Here is a 19754-nt window from a genome sequence, read left to right as displayed (position 1 = left end):
TCCTGTTTCTGGCCGTCTGTTTACAAACCAAAAGGCGGATTCCTATGAACACATGTGTACGCAGCTGGTCGGGTGTACCTGGCTGTCCCCCCCAAGTGTTTTCAAGCACGTGATGGCATATTGTTTTATTCTTTCTTAGGAAAACATCAATGAATCCAGTGCAGCGCTTTGTTTTGTAATAGGTGATGTGAAGGACCAATAAATAGTTTTCATGCAGTAATTCATCAGTAAATTTACGGGAAATAGTATCTAGCTATTTACACAAACAAAATTGTCTTACCCGACCAGCTGTGTACACAGATCTGTGTTAATAGCAATATGCCTTTTGTTTTGTAAACAAAATGGATGGCCAGAAATAGGAGGACGCAGAGAAACACGACACCGGTTGCCCCTACCACCAACACCATGGGAGGAATGAGGCTCAGTGTGACACCAGCCAACAGAAAACCGACAACTCGCTCCCAGTTGGGCATATGGTCGACTGTGGTTGCCCATAGCCCCAACGGTTGGTGGAAAAAGGCCAGTGTGACACCGCCTTAGGGCAGCGAGGCCACTGATTGGGTGAGTGCTGTCAATGACGTCATCAGACTCACAGCGAATCACAATCGTGTTTTCAGAACTGCCGGCCAATCATAAGGCAGCCGCCTTCAACTGGGGCTTCAAAACAACTTGTTCTCACTCCCCATTTTCTTCCTTTTACTAAGGTATGTATTTTGAGATAACAAGGGAGTAAAGTCGAAAAAAAAGTAAGCTTCTCCATGGTTTGGAAGGTGAATGTCAGATAATGCCATTGTCCTCACTGTGGAGGGGCTTAGAAACTACCAGGTTCATACTCTGCCAGTTCCTCTGGAGTTTCTGCATCATAGCTGTGTGAACACTGATCAATATCCAGTCACTCTAGCATCCCAATTGTGCTGTGGCCTTTGGCATGGGGCATAATGGCGCCACTATAAACACTTGCCTGTGCCATGACGGGCTGGGGCCAACTACCATCCAGGCGCTATAGGCGTAGACATTAAAAAAAAAAAAATAATAATAATTTTTTGGTATTTTACGACAATATCAACGTAAAACGTATTCCCTCCTTAAGCATTTTTTTAAAAAAGAAAATGTTACACTTTAAATGTGTGGATGGGCATGACAAATGAACTTCTAGATTTTTTCTTTTTAGCCTTTATTTCCAGAATTGGGATGAAGAAATTCCAATAATGATTATTGAGTTAGTTTATTTACTAGATCAACAACTATCCACTCAAAATCTTTTTAATAGTGTGTATTTTAATGCGGTAAAAGGATATTGACCAAATACTTACTATTTTGAATTCTTATGGGACTTAATGATCTATAACAAAAAAAAATTGTAACACTTCAAAATTTTGTAGGATTTGCCAGAAATTTTACAGAAGCTTGGTTAATACCCTACCCATTCATGATTAATTTAAGTGCAAAGCAAGCAAGCCATTGCTCAACCAAAACTAAGAAAACACATTGTAAAGCCATATTCCTCCTTCAGGTTAGACACTTTTATTAACACTCATATACCCTCACAGAGGAGACTATCCTGGTGCTCTCACTCACTATGAGCGTGGTGTAGTCAACACAGGGAGCTCTGAAGACCACAATGCTGCATGCAAGGCTGGGATTGCTCGCACAGCACTTCGCTGTGGAGACATCAGAAGAGGAGTCAACATTGCTGCAGAGATGAACAGTCGAATGCTTAAAAGAGAGTGTGCAGAGATCCTTGAGAGCAAAAAGGTCAGTTATACATTATTTGAACTTTCATTTATATATATATATATATATATATATATATATATATATATATATATATATATATATATATATATATATATATATATATATATATATATACACATATATATATATACATATACAGTAACCTCTCGAATTTCACGCTTGCTTCATTCCCAATGTATGGCGCTAAACTTGAGGATCGCGAAACTCGAGGTATTGAAATCCATGTAAAAGCACTCATTGGTTCTGACCCATGCAAAATAATGACTTTTTCCGACTTTACTCCCTTGTTATCACAATTTTTTCGACTTTACTCCCTTGTTATCTCAAAATACATACCTTGTTAATAGGCAGAAAATGGGAAGTAAGAACAGATCGTTTTTAAGCCCCAGTTAAAGGCGGCTGCCTTACAACTGGCAGGCAGTTCTGAATACACGCTTGTGATCCACGTGGTGTCGTCTGCTAAAGTAAGGTTGGTCGCTCACGGTCACCTGTGGAACAGTTGCACAAACCTATATTTTTCTGGTAGTTTTCTGTGTGTTATGATATAATCTGCAACTCTTTCTGTTAAAAATCATGAAATCACTAATATCATGATTGACTTTTCAATGCCTATTGAACGTAAACTGCTGCCGCTGCCGCAAAATAGCTCGCAGAGAGGTTTAACTTGCTTACTGTTTCCATATTTCCCTCACCGCTGACAAAGATCACAAGCGGACAGACTAGAACAAAACCAGGCAAATTGATACTTTTAATGTTGTGTATTCTCACAGCGCGCATGCGTGGACAGCAGAATGACTAATTTCATCGAGGAGATATTTCTCGCACCACCGGCCAGTGTAGTGGACCTTCATCTTTTGACTTGTAACAGTTTGTATCGCTTCTTAGCTCCTCCTTTTCCACACTTTTATTCTTCACAACATGCACTTAAGGCCATTTTCACAGTCATTTTATTTGTTTTGATCGTTACCAATGGTGGCGATTGCCGCTTTAGTATTTCCAAGTGAAACTGACTGATCGGGTAGTGGTGACTGTGGGGTTAGCCAACTCATCTCTATTATAATTGGATTGGCTCTCTCTGTACTTGCCTGGTTAGAATCTTGAAGCCCGCAGCCGCCATCTTAAGATTCCCTCGGGCCGAGGCATATATGTAAAAATTCGGCATTAGCGCTCGCTGAGTGGCAGTAGCACGTGGTAAAACATTTCCTTACGAAGTTATTAATTTATTGAAATTTTCCATGCCCTAACTACTAGCTTTTTATTCGTTTATGGGAAAGAAACACTCGTTATCTGTCTCCATATTTTGTACAAAACAACAGTTTTTTGCGTTATTCGACTGTTACATCCTTTATATAGTATGTATGACATGTGTATGCTTGCAAAGTAATTTTTCATTGGATTGGGAAATAGTAAATGTTGGTTATCACTAAAATGATTGAGATAAAGTATGTTCGTTTGATATATTTCTCATGGTTACCCATTAGAAAAATTATCCATATTCTAAATATAAGATTTGAATAAGAAAACGAATCAGTTTGATGAGTTACCAAAGAACATTCAACTAACAAACTAGTAGGCTATACGTATACAAAATCTAAACGGCACACAAGTCACCATTTTGAGAACTGCAGTAGTGAATGTGTTGAGTGAAAGTCAGTGTTAACCACGTTGAAATCTTTGGGCGACTGACAAATGCAGCAATTGGCTTCGTTTTCTTTAAGGATGTAAAGCAGAAAACTACTAATATTAATGGGTAACCATGAGAAATATATCAAACGAACATACATTATCCTCATTTATTTTAGTGATAACCAACATTTGCCATTTCCCAATCCACTGAAAAATTACTTTGCAAGCAAACACATATTATACATATTATATAAAGGATGTAACAGTAAAATAACATGAAAAACTTTTGCTTTGTACGAGATATGGAGACAGATAATGAGTGTTTTCTCCCATAAACGAATAAAAAGCTAGTAGTTAGGGCATGGAAAATTTCAATAAATTAATAACTTCGTAATGAAATGTTTTTACCATATACCCCGACCGGGAATCTTAAGATGGCGGCTGCGGGCTTCAGGATTTGCACGGAGTCAACCAATCCAGTTATAAAAATAGAGATCAGTGAGTTAGCCTAGCTCCGCACTTACCACACACTCTCAACATCTCTCGCTTCGTCTGCAGCCGCCACTACCCCATTGGTCACTTTCATGTGAAACACTAAGCGGCAATCGCCGCCATTGGTAACGATCAAAACAAAGTGACTGTAAAAGCGGCACTTACTTACTTAACAGTGCACACTTGTACACTTCACCCTGAACTAAGGTGTTTTTCTGTCCTTTTCTTTCCCTGATTTTGCTTTTCTATACTGTTTTTGGCTATTTTTCATTATTACTTCTCACCGTCGCTGCCTTGCATTACCTGGTCAAAAGAAGAAGAAGAAGAAGAAGAAGAGGAGGAAGAGGAGGAAAACAACACCAGGAGATCTACAATTTTCATAGACTGGGGAAAAAAGTTTTTGGACTGTGGTTCCACAGCACGGGGTGTTCTCTTATCTTGTTAATCAAATAGTAAACAAAGCAGCTCTGCCAGTCCATTTTACGAGTCTCTTGGTGGGCCATCTTCCACTGCTCCTCACTCCTCAGCCACTGCCATCGTCTGTTTGTTTACGTGCAGCCGTTCGGTACCCACGTACCCACATGATGGGGAACCACAGTCCAAAAATCTTTTATCAAGTCTATGAAAATTGTAGATCTCCTGGTGTTGTTTTCCTTTTCTTCTTATTCTTCTTTTGACCTGTAATGCATGGCAGCGACGGTGAAAAGTAATAGTGAAAAAATAGCAAAAGGGCATAGAAAAGCAAAATCAGGGAAAGAAAAGGACAGAGAAACACCTAAGTTCAGGGTGAAGTGTATAAATGCGCACTGTTAAGTAACTAAGGGCTGCTTTCACAGTCACTTTGTTTGTTTTGATTGTTACCAATGGCGGCGATCGCCGCTTAGTATTTCACATGAAACTGGATAATGGGGTAGTGGCGGCTGCAGACGAAGCGAGAGATGTTGAGAGTGTGTGGTAAGTGTGGGGCTAGGCTAACCCCGCAGCCGCCACTACCTGATCGGCCAGTTTCACGTGGAAATACTATAGCAACGATCGCCGCCATTGGTAACTATCAAAACGAACAAAATGACTGAAAGTGGCCTTAAGTGCATGTTGTGAAGTATAAAAGTGTGGAGAAGGAAGACCTAAGAAGCAATACAAAGCATTACCGGTCAAAAGAAGAAGAAGAAGGTCCACTACACTGGCCGGTGTTGTGAGAAATATCTCCCTGATGAAATTAGTCATTCTGCTGTCCATGCATGTGCGCTGTGGGAATACACAGCATTAAAAGTATTAATTTGCCTGGTTTTGTTCTAGTCTGTTCCCCTGTGATCTTTGTGAGAGGTGAGGGAAATAAGGAAACAGTAAACAAGTTGAACCTCTCTGCGCTATTTTACGGTGGCGGCAGCAGTTTATGTTCAATAGGCATTGAAAAGTCAATCATGATATTAGTGATTTCATGATTTTCAACTGAAAGAGTTAGCAGATTATTTCATACCAGACAGAAAACTACCAGAAAAATATGGGTTTGTCCAACTGTTCCACAGGTGACCGCGAGCAACCGCCCTTACTTTAGCAGACGACACCACGTGGATCACAAGCGTATATTCAGAACTGCCAGCCAACTGTAAAGCAGCTGCCTTCAACTGCGGCTTAAAAACGATCTGTTCCTACTCCCCATTTTCTGCCTATTAACAATTAAGGTACGTCTTTTGAGATAACAAGGGAGTAAAGTCGAAAAAATTGTGATAACAAGAGAGTAAAGTCGGAAAAAGTCATTATTTTCCACATGTCGGAACCAATAAGCGCCTTTACATGGTTTTCAATACCTTGAGTTTCGCGATCCTCGAGTTTAACGCCATCCCTTCGGAATGAAGCAAGGGATAACGGGCGGGCCTTCAAAACAAGCAATGTAGCATTGAAGGCGATTATAGCAGACTACCTATTAAGTAATGCACACTTTCCGTCATTATTTCCTACATAGATCAATCACATAGGCATACTAAATATAATCACATAAAAAATAGCTTCTACAGTAACTTCATACAGGTAGGAATCATTCTATTAAGGAATAAGTTTTGTACCCTTGGCTTGGAGGGACGGGTGTGTACGCTCGCGGAACAGCGGGTGACGGTGAGCGCAGCAGACGACGCACCCGTCCCTCCAACCCACAGATACGAAACTTATTCCTTATTCCTACCTGTATGAAATTACTGTAAAGTGTGCATTACTTAATAGGTAGCCTACTATAATTGCCTTCAATGCTACATTGCTTTTTTTTGATTGGCGCCTCCCCCCTGGAACAGCTGTTTGTCCGTATTTTTATTGGCACAACACTTCAGACACGATAATTAGTGCACGGGGGCCATCATTTAGCTGTTATTATCGTTATTATATTGAATGAGACATCCGAAAAGCTAGCTTTTAAGTCGTTAAAAGTACCCCACGAGCACTTTTGCATTTTCGGCGACTCCTAGCAGTAAAGTCGCTTCTTCTAGCAGTAAACTCGGTTTGTCAACATGGGGCGTGGCTTAGGCAGGCGATGGGGCGGAGCTTTGGCTGCCGAGACGAGATGCCAACTAGTCAGTTCCGCTCCACATGCAACCACCTCTCTTTATAACCTTAAAATTGGCGACTCCTAGCAGTAAATTTGCGACTTCTAGAAGGTAGCAAAGTTAGGAGGAAACTCACTTTGAAAGTTGAATTTCACTCCCAGGAGTCTTTATTAATACTGCCCCTGTGGTCTCCTCACGAAAAGAAGAACACAAGAAAGCTGGAAAGAGTACAGAGAGCGGCAACTAAGATGGTACTGGAACTTAGGGATTGGACTTACGAGGGGAGACTCAATAGCATGGGGCTCACAACCCTGGAGAGAAGAAGAGAAAGAGGAGACCTGATAGTGGTGTACAGGGTGGTGAGCAGGGTGGAGAATCTGGACAGAGAGAACCTGTGTGTGTGGAGCGAGAGAGAAACAAGAGGACATGGGAAGAAGTTGAGGGCGACCACGTGTAGGCGAGATGTGAAAAAGTTTAGCTTCCCAAACAGAAGCATTGAGCTACGGAATGGACTGGAGGAGGAGTTGGTTTGTGCAAGAAACATTCATGATTTTAAGGAAAAGTTGGATAAGAGAGGATATGGAGACGGGACAGCGTGAGCGTAGCTCTTTTCCCGTATGTCACAACTAGGTAAATACACACACACACACACACATGTTGGAGGTCTGGGTGGTTCAATATTGGATTGGATTATGGACTTTTTGATGAAGAGAGAAATGAGAACAGTAATTAGGAATAATAAATCAAGCTGGATGGAAGTGACTAGTGGAGTCCCCCAAGGATCGGTGTTGGCTCCGATTATGTTTGTAATTTATATTAATGACATGACAGAAAGGGTGACAAGCTATTTGAATATGTTTGCTGATGATGCTAAAATAATGAGGAGGATGGCTAATGAAGAAGACTGTGTAGCCCTGAGCCAAGATCTCGATAGAATAAGCGAATGGTCACGCAAATGGGAAATGACATTCAGTACAGAGAAGTGTAGCGTGATGGAGTTTGGTAAGAGCAGTAGACGAATATTGGGGAACTACTCTCTGAGTAATGAAAGAATCATGAAAAAAACTGAAGAAAAAGATCTGGGAGTGATCATAACAGACAAGTTATACTTTGGAAAACATATAGACTGTATAACTGGCGAAACATACAATCTTCTTAGAAACGTAAAAGCAGCATTTACATATTTAGATGAAGAAATGGCGAAGAAACTAATAACATCGATGATACGTCCAGGACTGGAATATGCAGCATTAGTGTGGTCACCTAGATTGAAGAAAGAAATTAGAAAGTTGGAAAGAATACAAAGAGCAGCAACTAAACTACTGGAAACTGACAGAATACACTTATGAAGAAAGACTGGAGAAATTGGGACTAACAACACTGGAGAGAAGAAGAGAGAGAGGGGACCTAATAGCATTGTACAGGATACAAGAGGGATTAGAAAAATTGGACAGGGAAGACCTAGTGGTACGTGACAAAAGTGTGACAAGAGGCAATGGTAAGAAATTGAAGAAGAGCGACTGTAGGAGAGACATCAAGAAATACAGTTTTCCATACAGAAGCATAACAACATGGAATGGACTTGACGAGGAGACTGTGCAAAAACAATTCATGAATTTAAAGCCAAACTGGATAATAAGCGTTATGGAGATGGGACAGCACAGCACAAGCCTAGTACGGTTCTTTTCCTGTATTTCACAACTAGGTAAATACACACACACACACACACACTAAATAACTCTGTGGATGGGGAGGATTTACATAGATTTACATAGAAAATCAGACCACACAGACCCCATGGTCCAGACTTGGTGGTCTGTCCTTAAACCTAAGTGATTTTACATTAATCAGAAGACTCCAAAACGTTGCATTTCTACTCTAGTTGATATTAAGTTGAAGGAAGTGACGGTCGAGCTTATTTTTGAAGGAGTCAATCGTGTTACACTGGACCACTGACGGTGGAAGCTTATTCCATTCTCGCACTACAACGTTGGTGAAGAAAAATTTGGTGCAGTCTGAATTTACTTGTCTACATCTGAGTTTTACGCCATTGGTCCTCGTGCGCAAAGTGTCATCGATCATAAACAATGTTGATCTGTCTACATTCGTGAAACCATTAAGTATTTTAAAACATTCGATCAGTTTTCCTCGGAGGCGACGTTTCTAAAGAGAGAACATGTTAAGGGTAGAAAGCCTTTCTTCGTAGGATTTGTTGCGCAAGGAAGGGATAATTTTCGTTGCCCGACGCTGAACACCTTCTAATTTAGCAATATCCTTTGCATGGTGGGGAGACCAAAACTGTACCGCATATTCCAAGTGGGGTCTGACTAAACTGTTGTAGAGCGGAGTATTACATCTTTATTCTTGAATACAAAGTTTCTTTCAATGAAGCCCAACATTCTGTTCGCTTTATTTGCTGCATCGATGCATTGCTGTGAGAATTTGAGGTTTGACGCGATTTTGACCCCAAGTCTTTGACGCATAGAACGCTTATGAGTTTAACGCCGCGCATTTCGAATTCGAACTTCTTATTCCTCGTTCCAACTTGAAGGACCTGGCACTTGTCTACGTTAAGGGCATCTCCCATCTATCCGACCAAGCTGAAATTTTGTGCAAATCCTCTTGGAGGCTTTGCCTGTCTTCGCCAGTGAGATCCGAGTTGTCTATATTTGTGTCGTCTGCAAATTTACTAATGCGGTTTTTGAGTCCAACATCCACGTCGTTGATGTAAATAATGAAGAGCACTGGGCCAAGGACCGAGCCCTGAGGGACGCCACTAGTGACAGGCGCCCACTCTGAGTTAAATCCGTCGATCACTACTCTTTGTTGTCTGTTGCTCAACCAATTCGCGATCCATTGGTTTACTTGACCGTCAATACCTATTTGCTTTAATTTGTAAAGTAATTTATGATGCGGACTTTATCAAACGCTTTCTGAAATCAAGATAGACTACGCCAGTGATTTGGTTACGTCATAAACAGTGAAGAGGTCGTTATAAAGGTTAATAGGTTTGATAGGCAGGATCTTTTGTTTGAAGCCATGTTGTGAGTCCCCAATCAATGAGTGGCTTTCAAGGTAATTCACAATTTTGTCTCTAATTATGCCCTCAAGTAGCTTACCTACAACCGAAGTTAGACTAATGGGCCTGTAATTACCTGGTACTTTGTTGTCTCCTTTCTTGAAAATCGGTGTCACGTTAGCCTTTTTCCAATCTGAAGGGACGATGCCTTGTCGCAAGGACATATTGAATACGGTTGTGAGGGAGGAGAGTATTTCGCTCTTTGTTTCTTTCAGCAGAGTTGGATATACTTTGTCAGGTCCAGGACTTTTATTTGTTTTAAGTGAATGGAGAGCTTTAAGGACTTCATCGGTTGTTATTTCAAAATTAGGCAATGCATGCTCGAGATTTACAATAGTACTGGTGTTGGTGGTAGCGAGAGGAAGATTGTTAGTATTAAACACCGAGGAAAAGTAATTGTTTAAGAGGTTTGCAATGTGTTGGCTGTCAGTCACTAGTGCACCGTCGCTGCTTGTTAAAGGTCCAATACCACTTTTGATAGCCTTTCTGTTGTTTATGTAACTGAAGAAAGATTTGGATTATTTTACAGTTGGCTGCAATATTTTCTTCGTATCTACGCTTTGCCTGACCTACTAGTCTTTTTACTGCCGCCTGGCATCATTATAAAGTCTAATGTTTTCGGGCGTGCTTTGTTCTTTCTTTAACCTGTAAAACAATTTTCTCTCATTGACTGATTGTTTAATTTCGCTATTAAACCACGGTGGGCTTTTATTAGTGTTAATTAGCTTCTCGCACAAGGGGACGAATGTGTTCTGCTGAGTGAGTAAGTGATTTTTAAAGGCTTAGCCAGGCTTCCTCTACGTTGCCGTCATCTGATTGTTGTATTTCTGTTAGTTTTGTCGGATTTCTCTGAAGTTAGCTCTTTTGAAATTGGGCACCTTTACTTTATTTTCAGTCACTGATGATTGAGCTTTAATGTCGACGCGCACTAATTTATGATCGCAAGAACCGAGGTGTTCTCCTACCGTGACACTACTGACTAGGTTATCTTGGGTTGTTATAACAAGGTCGAGTATATTATTTTGTCGAGTTGGCTCAGAAACCATTTGGCTTAGATAATTTTCTTCTAGAAATTCGATCATTCTATGTGACTCGCCTTCTGTACCTGACAGTGTCGCCCAGTCGATATGGGGGAGGTTAAAGTCTCCTAATATCAGTGAGTCGCTGTTATTAAGTGACTGCCTTAAGACGCTGTACATTTCAAGGTCGTCATCGAGTGATTGCCCGGGAGGTCTGTAGGTGACTGATATATTTAAGTTGACTTTTGCAATGTTTACACGAAAAGGAGGCATAGGATGTTGAGTGGGAGGAAGAAGAGGAAGAGCATCAGCAGTTGGATGTGGAAAAGTAGGAATAGAAATAGGGACTAGGGCAATGCAAGGGTGATGATGTAGACGGGGCATTTGGGGAGGAGTGGGAGGAGGTATAGAATGGAGGAAGGGTGGGAGGGAAAAGGTGAAAAAAAGCTGAGTACTGGGAGAGTTGTTGACAGTGGTGGGTATCGTTAATCAGAATCTTAACGTCGTTAACCATTCTACCATCATCATCATCATCATCATTTCATCGACGCCTGCTTCTAGGAGCTCCCAACAGGGGATGGCCACAGCAGAAGAGCTTCCATCTTTCTCTATCCAGACACTCCCTCCTTGCCTGCTCAAAGTTTACAGGGAAAATTGAATAAAAGACATGTTATTTTTATTATAATGATATTGTATTTTTTTTCATTAACGCTAACATTAACGTCAACATTCGATACAGTCTTGATGGATTTACGAAGTTAACGGTATTGACATTAACATTTAGGTTAACGGTATAATGGTGCACGTGGTAACTTCATTAATCCATCAAGAATGTATCGAATGTTTACGTTAATGTTAGCATTAATGGAAAAAAAGTACAATATCATTATAATAAAAATAACATAAGAAACATAAGTCTTTTATTCAATTTTTCCACGTAAACATTGATTTTACGGCATTCATCACAAACCACAGAGTCATGTTCCTGAGAAACCATGATTACATAATTATCCCATAAAATCTGAGCACACACACAGTAGAATGAATACATGTAAGGCAGCCAAGCAGGCAACTGAGGGTGAAGCCGAGGATGATTTGCACTAGAGTAGTGATGCCAATTAAGCAACATTACCGAGATATATCATCTAGCACTGACTACCAGTATTAAGTTTGATCTATCCACTTTCTTATTTTGGTGAATTACTTGAAAAATAAGGATAATTTACATATTTTAGCAAGTTCAGAGCAATATTGGAGAGATGTTGACATTTTTATTGCTGTAGTCTGAAGTATTTTGTTTGATCTAGTGGAATTTTTAGCGACTATTTGGCATCACTAGACAACACCCCTCACACGCTCGCTACATTGTTGTTAAGCGGGGTTTTGTTACTGTTAGCTTGAACATATTTAAGCAAGTTTATTTATGAAATAGTACAGTAAACCCACAGTTATCCGGGTGCACCTTATCCGACCTCGCCCGTATCCGGGAGTTTTAGAAAATATTTGATTCTTTCCAAAAAATTTAAAAAAATTGTTGCACGCCACCAAAAGTCGATCAAACTGCCTGCACGATGCCTCTAAGCTCTGCCTGGGTGGCGTACCACACCTGTGAGGTGCGTAATGATATTGACGTCCTGGTGCGAAGGTTCGCAGGAAAGCTGTGTGCTTCACAGTACAACTGGCACGTAAACGTTCTTGCCGCGCGTTGCAGACCATATCGAAGTGACGAGAGTCAAGGCAGTGCAGGTTTAAATGGCGGGAGTGTCAAAGGACTGTTTAAATGAAACACAGTGTGAACCCTAGCTTAAGCCTTGATGACTGCCTAAATCCAGACTGGACTAGGTGAGTAGGGCTCCGTCCCCGTGGAGAAGGCGTGTGGGTCCGCTATCACTCCTGCAGGAGTGAGGGTGGAATAAGAAATGTGGATAAGTACCGCCCTCGGTCCGACATGTGAAAGAAGGATTTTACCATGCTTACGGTAAGGCGAGTAAAGGGGCCCACAGGGGTTCAGGAGTCCCGTGGGCCAGCCTGATCTGGAGGTGCGGGCTGGCCGTAAATCGTGGTTACTTCTTGTGGCTGGCCTCCCCGTGGTCCCGCTAGATGCACTGTGCAGGGGGTACCCGCCCCCCTGGCTCGCAAGGGCAACACAGTGTAACTAAACAGCCACAGATCACCGTGCAAGCGGATGCGCCAGGTTGTCATTGACTCCTTGGTTATCCTCCCCACTCACACTCAGAGAGGGGCGGCCTGACGTACTTGTCCGGCGTCTGTGGGCCTTCGGGCTCATTGCTGGGCTTAAAAGGGTAGCGCCCTGGGGTGCCTGCCCGGGCGTCCATATAGAAACCTGCTTTGAGCACTTGATGCCCGTTGCCGGCCCGGACTGCTTCGAGTATCGCTCTGGTATGCCTTCTGGTTGACCCAGGTGGTAAAGCCCACGGTGCTCGTAGCCACGAGGTTACTAACGCAGCTACGCAGCGATAAAGCTGTGGGCGCGCACCTAAGAACAGCACAGAGCGTCAGCCTTCCAGTTTTGTAAAACTGGCCTGTAAAAAGTTTTTCGTGGCAGTGCTGGGTCTGCTAGAAAGCCTACGTGGTAAACACGATGGTGCAGACTTGGGCAGTTAAGCTGCCACAAATACCTGGGCTTTGCTGGGTTGGGTCCAGGCCCTGCTGCTGTGATTGGCCAGGCAGGGGAACATTAGCTGCTGCATGTGAACACGGGGCTAGGCACTCCAGCAATGGGTTAGTGGCTGAGGCTGTCACGCCTAATTGCTGAATCCCAAGTAACAGATCCCCCCAAGGTGCAGCAGGACTGCGAGAAGCCAGGGAGAGATTGCCACGAGTGCTAACCGTGACGACGCTGCTCGAACCCTTTTCCCAGCTCCCGGAGCACGTCAATCGCGTGCATTTCACTCCCTGGTGCAGACTGACTGTTACAAAACCATGGGGCATACCATACTAGTATGGACAGAAGCACTTATGTAGTACTCTGTCATTGCCTTTATGGCAGACCATGATCGAAAGCTGGGTTTTTGGGTCCGTAGACTTAACCTACACCATATCCTGGTTTTTCCCATATCCGGGTGCCCCTGTGGCTCTATTAACCCGGATACCAGAGGGTTTACTGTATTTGGACATTAACAATTAATGAATACAGCTTGAATGTATCAATCATTAATGAATTTGATAATGATTTTCAATGTTAACGAAATCATTAAATTTTAGCAAAAATGTCATCGACGTTAATTAATGATCAATGAATTAACGATTTGGTGTCCAGCGCTTGTTGTTGACCATGTACCCTTTAATACATTCTTTTAATGGTTTTTACTTTGCGAATTAGCACTTTGCCACACTTTGTCAATCATATTCTCACAAAGTTGGAAAACCACCTGTATGTACCCTTCTACCCCGCATTTGTGATGGAAGCCTTTGGTAGAGTAACAATGCAGAACATATGGTGAAGTGACATTACTTTTTGCATCATTCTTACTACTGCTATCACCTCTCTATGTATTCATCACAGCTCAGAATAATACTCAGAAGTACTCAGAATAGTCTTAACTTTCTGTCCCATCCTTTTCTCCTAACTTGTCCATGTGTTTTCCTGTATTTTTTATGTGCTCAGTGTGTCTTTCATTGCAACTCGGAATTAATGACGTTTTTCGAATTCACAAAGGTCAGATATACTGCCATGCAGCAGGGCATCACACAATCTTAAAAATTTGAGCCAAACATTCAAAGTTAGTGGCATCCAAGAGTCTGATTTAATCAACAATGGCCTGCTGAGTGGGCTGCAGTTGATTTGATTAAAATCACTGGCTGTCATTTAAGAGTTGAATGACAACTATTTACGTAGCATTTGCATTTCATTAGGTATTATAAGTCACGTAAAGGTAATTTAAAGTAAACAAGATGATGTACATAGATCATTTGAAAATACTACACCATTTTATATAAGGGCCTTGAATATCTGCAGATTTCAGTATCCACTGGGGTTCACACTGAAGTGTGAATAAAGTGGAATAACTGCACAAAAGTGTGATAATATAGATATATTTTTTGCTTTTATTAATCCTTTCCATTTTTTCCTTGGAACAGCAATACTCTGAAGCAGCAGTACTGTATGAAAGTGGCAGTTTCCATGAGAAGGCTGCTAGTTTATACATTAGACTCAAGAATTGGAACAAAGTTGGACAGCTGCTAGTCAACATCAATTCTCCAAAGATGCATTTGCAGGTATATTATATTTCTATTTGTCTTTATTAATTATAAGAATTTGCCCTAAAAAAACTTCCTTTACACCACTGACAATTTACATCTTCAGTGTTACATTTGTTCATCTTGGTGCAGTCACACAAGCTAATTTCTCTGGAGTTTTCTGCTGAGATTCAAAGTTGGCAGAATTTTTTGGGAAACTCAGCAAAATCCTACCAGAATCTCTGCCACCAGCAAGTCTTTTTTTTTTTTTTTTTTTTTTCCGAGGTCGGCAAATTGTGATTACAAGAAGAAGAAGAGTGTGTCACAGATGATCGCATGTGTGTTTCCTACTTCTGTATAATTGGAGTAACCAGGTTGAGCAGGTCTTTTGTGGCCGTATTTGAAGTGAAACCCAAAGGTCTTCAGGTACGAGGATCATCTGGTGTTGGTATTACAAGTGACATGCCTAGGTTGGGTTCAGCCAGCATTACTGGAACGACTGGGAGAGATTCATAGGGTAAACCCCCCTGCCCGAAGGTCGGTTGCTGATGAATGAAAACAGTGAACATTTTCATCCATTTCTTTACAATGACACTCATTAGTGATGTTTTTTTCATGAAATTATCATTAAACTGTCAAGAAAGCTCATTTTAATATCATATGATTGAAGAGAAGCTATGGTAAACACTAAATGTTACCCACGCGAGTATGAGGCGATCAAGTGACGGCTCACAGCAACAGCAGCGGCAGAATTGCATATGACCGCTGTATATGGTATTAGGGGCATTCAGAATGCTTTCAAAACTGCTGCCATTTTAAGAGGTGTATAATGGGGTTGTTGTTGTGTCTCACTGGTGACTTTGGGGCTGGATGATAATTTTGTATGGTTTATTTCACTTTGGTATAGAGGGGTATCTGCTCCTTACTTTTGTTCAGTGCTTTTGTTGGCAATATGGCGTGACTGTGTGACAGTGTGTGATGGTATGGCTGTGCTGTGAGTTTGTGAGTGTGTTGATGAGGCCCAGGGCCTTTGCTATAGACTAGCAACTCTGTCTTCTATTTATTTTTTTGTTTGTTTGTTTATTTCTTTGCTGTATTGATTTTTTTCTGTTTATTTTTGTTGGTGTTAATTCATTTATTTATTTACTGTATTTATTTGTTTAATTTTGGAGGGGTTTAGATGTATCATATATTTTTGTAATTATGTAAAGAGGTGTTATAATAACGAACAATTGCAGTATATTTTTCTAGTACAACAATGTAAATGTCGTGCCCCGCAAGCTTATTTTACTCTTTTTCCTCTGTTTTCCTACACGACCTCTGCGTGTATCGAAAAAACACACGAGAAATTAATCAAGACCAGGAGAGGGTATTTGCCGGCTGCCTGGGCTGGGATTGAACCTACGACCAACGTGACGAGAGAGCCACTCCTTATCGAGTCGGCCAAAGAGGTACCCCACTGGCTAAGTGGGTTATGGGTGGCTTGTTCATTAGGCATAGTCGCCGCACTACACGACTTTCCCCTCTATGTAGATTAATTTCTGTGTGTTGAGACCTTTAGACTGTGACCCATTTTGGTGCACTATTTCACAATATCCCCGTAGAGACATACATCCAACACTTCCCATTTTCTATTACCCTTGGAGCATGGGCCATCCTACCTGTTACCCCTTCGGGGAAACTCAACAGAACTGCAGGAGAGGATCCCACCGCTGCCACCACTGTCATGCCCCGCAAGCTTATTTTACTCTTTTTCCTCTATTTTCCTACACGACCTCTGCGTTTATTGAAACAACACACGAGAAATTAATCAAGATCTGGGTATTCGCTGGCTGCCTGGGCTGGGATTGAACCCGCGACCAACGTGATGGGAGAGCCACTCCTTACTGAGTCGGCCAAAGAGGTACCCCACTGGCTAAGTGGGTTATGGGAGGCTCATTCATCAGGCATAGTCGCCGCACTACATAAGGTCATATATAAATTTTTCATTTATAATTTTAGATCCTTTGCCTACTTAAATTGTATTTTTAATCCTAATTTTGTTTGAGCCAATTAAAGGTATGCTGGGTTCCTAACAGTGAGTTAGGCGGACCACAGATCCACTACATTGTAAGCCGAGGCTTAAATAAGCCAATCAAACACAGACATGGCCTGGGCCTCTTAAGCTATTACAGAGAATGGAGTGACCTTTTTTTTTGCATCTACACTTGTTGCGCCGGTAGGCCTTCCTTCGTGTCAGGGCCTGTTGGTCAGTCCCAGCCCATTGTGGCGCAGGCAAGTGTTTATAGTGGCACCATCTTGCAGGAGAGAAAACGCAGACAGGAAGGACTCGGGTAAAGACACACATTATTAGTATCGTTACTTACTATCCTGACTTGAGCATTTGTATGATGTATGCTGTATGTCATCATCCTTTTCCAATAAAATAATAACAATTTCATAAGGCAATGCATGCTTTAAAATCATCCAGAAACTTTTATAAAGAGTAGCAGTTGGCCTGAGAGGATTGTGTATGGCTGGCAGAGAGAGGCAGAGTGCACTCATCCCAGAAATGTCAACCTCAGACCTCCTGCTATCATTTTTCCTCTCATTTATAACTACAAAAACAGCATTGCCAATGTAAATGGCATTTAAATTTGAGTTATTAAAAATATTTTGCATGTTTTGGCTATAAAAAAAAAATTATTTCAATGATTTCGATAATTTCATTCATCTTTTTATCGCATCGGTTGGTACCATGTATGGCCACTAGCTGCTGGCCCCTGATAAGAGTGACTTGTTATGATGACATTCGAGACCCAAAATGAACCCTATAGGGACCCGAAGACGATCAGATTCGACTTGTAATACGGTCGTTGAAACTGAGTCTTGTCCAAGCGTAGCCACTGCTTCATCGTGTCTGGGTCCTCACCACTAAGTTCTTGTAGCAACAACACACACTCTCCCTTTGCCTACAAGTCAACCATTCACGAGTCCATAGGCGCTTTCTTTTCATTTCTTTCTTTTTCTTTTGCAAACCCCACAAAGCAATCACTGCAACGTCTGGATCCATGGATTGTTTTGCTTCGTTTCAGCTGATATTTCCCAGAAAGTAACAATCCTCTGTGTGACCAAACTCGAGGATAAATTCACGGCAGAAAATTGTCGGGAGAAAATCTTGGTAGAAAAATCGCGAGAAACTAGCTTGTGTGACCCCGCCTTTACTTTACCCTTTAGATATATTAATTATTAGGCTTGTATATTCTGTGCAAGATTTGTTCAGCCATTTTAAAAAGGTACATCATGAGCAAATCAGGAAGTGTACTTCTTGCTATATAAATTTCTAATTGTTCTGCCTGTTATTTTACGACAGTCTTCTTAAAATCCCCCATTAAAAAATTGCCAGGTTTTACCTTTTTAACCCTTACATTACAGCGACCGTATATATAAGTGCGCTACCACACGCCCCACCCGTACGGGGATCACATATATAATCATCACATTCTATGCTCCCTACATTTCAAACATACCTCCAGTTCTTGATTCAGAAAAATGGTGGAGGCATCTGGCATCTGTACTTACACTCATTCGTCTCAGCGCGCGCGCCCTGCTGAAGGCCACAAATCATTTTCCACTTTTGTTCGGAATACATCTGTCATGTCTCGTGACGCATCAAGCAGTTCCTCTGCTCCGGGTGGAAGTAGAGCGCGGGCGAATCAAAGTGACAGTGACTCTGATGACTGCTATGGTAGTGACATTGACAGAGGAGGGAGGGGCAAGTAGGGGGGAGAGAGAGAGAGAGAGAGAGAGCAAGTGGGGTGCTTCCACGTGACGCATCACGGCCACGAGAAAATGAGCAATATTTTCAGCTGTCATAACTTTTTTATCATTATTAGGAGAGAAGTTTTATTACACCGCCATATATACTAGATGAATATATAATTATTGCAAAGAAGAAGGACACCATTTCCACCTCTTAAATGTCTAACTTTTCCCCTTGCACACCATCCAGAGAAATATATTGCCACCCGTACTCTAAGGGTTAAAGTTTAAAAGGAGCCAAAAATCGGTGCGAGCAGAAGGGGCTCTCCATTTTTCCCTCAGAAAAAGAGGAGAAGGAGGGAGGAGTTGCATGTGTGATTGTAAATGGATTGAATAAAGAATGTGATAGAAGAGAACCATTCAGAAGAGGTAAGGTAGATATAAGATATTAGTGAAAAACACCTGAAAGGGTGTGATGCACTAGATTATGGGAAGTGCTGAAAATGGGTTGTGGGAATGCATAGGAGGAGTGATATGGGCAGGAAAAGGGAAATTGTAAAGTGTATGCAATATTAGTCTCCCCAAGGCCAAGAGCATGGATGGAAGCAGATAGGCATATATAGTATGGATCAAGGATAGTGTGGATGTCTGATAAGTGTCGTGAAATAAACATAAGTGTGTGTGTGCATGCCCCAGTGAACAATAGGAAAAAAAAAGATTAAGGTGAAGAGATTTTGGAAGAATTTAGGGAATGACAGAAAAATAATTGTTAAAAGAATAAATGCATAAGTTGAAACTGTGAAGATTGGGGTTTTGGTTAGGAAATGGAAAGGTAACTAAGTAAATGCAAATAGGCAACACTATGTGGATGCTTATGCTGTTTCTGGCAAAGTCCTTCTTTCAGCACAAGTCGATTCACATGTATTTGTGGACAGTGACAAATGAGAGGATCTTGATATATTATAGAGCTGTGGATAAATGGGAATGTTTGATGACTTTGACCACCCCCATTTTGAATTATATGGGACAAAAAAAAAGGGGGGGGGGGGTGACCTCTTACAGATTAAACCTCAGCAGAATCCTATTAAGTTTAATGACACCAAGACTTTGCATTTCAACTTTAGTGAATATCAAAATGAAAGAAGTGGCGGTCAAGCTTGTTTTTAAATGAATTTACTGTACTGCACTGGACCACTGAAGGTGGGAGTTTATTCTATTCTTGCGCTACAATGTTGGTGAAAAAATTGGTGCAGTCTTAATTTATTTTTTTACACTTAAGTTTTGTGCCATTATTTCTCATTTGGA

At 41.4% G+C, this 19754-nt stretch overlaps 1 protein-coding gene across 4 annotated transcripts in view; it reads left to right on the top strand.

The window, feature by feature from the left end:
- The window catches only part of LOC126984663 (WD repeat-containing protein 19-like), a 161769-nt gene extending 146983 nt beyond the window's left edge, over positions 1-14786 (top strand). For all 4 annotated transcript variants that reach the window (XM_050838552.1, XM_050838560.1, XM_050838559.1 and 1 more), the window contains 2 exons: positions 1551-1755; positions 14610-14786. In XM_050838552.1, coding sequence (XP_050694509.1) covers positions 1551-1755; positions 14610-14777 — 373 coding nt within the window. In that variant the 3' untranslated portion in view covers positions 14778-14786. The remainder of the gene's footprint in view (positions 1-1550; positions 1756-14609) is intronic.
- The last annotated feature ends 4968 nt before the right edge of the window (positions 14787-19754 follow it).

The sequence above is a fragment of the Eriocheir sinensis genome, chromosome 5, assembly GCF_024679095.1.
Source record: "Eriocheir sinensis breed Jianghai 21 chromosome 5, ASM2467909v1, whole genome shotgun sequence".
Classification (NCBI taxonomy): Eukaryota; Metazoa; Arthropoda; class Malacostraca; order Decapoda; family Varunidae; genus Eriocheir; species Eriocheir sinensis.
Note: the sequence above shows the minus strand (reverse complement) of the source record. Positions and strands in the feature narration are given on the sequence as shown.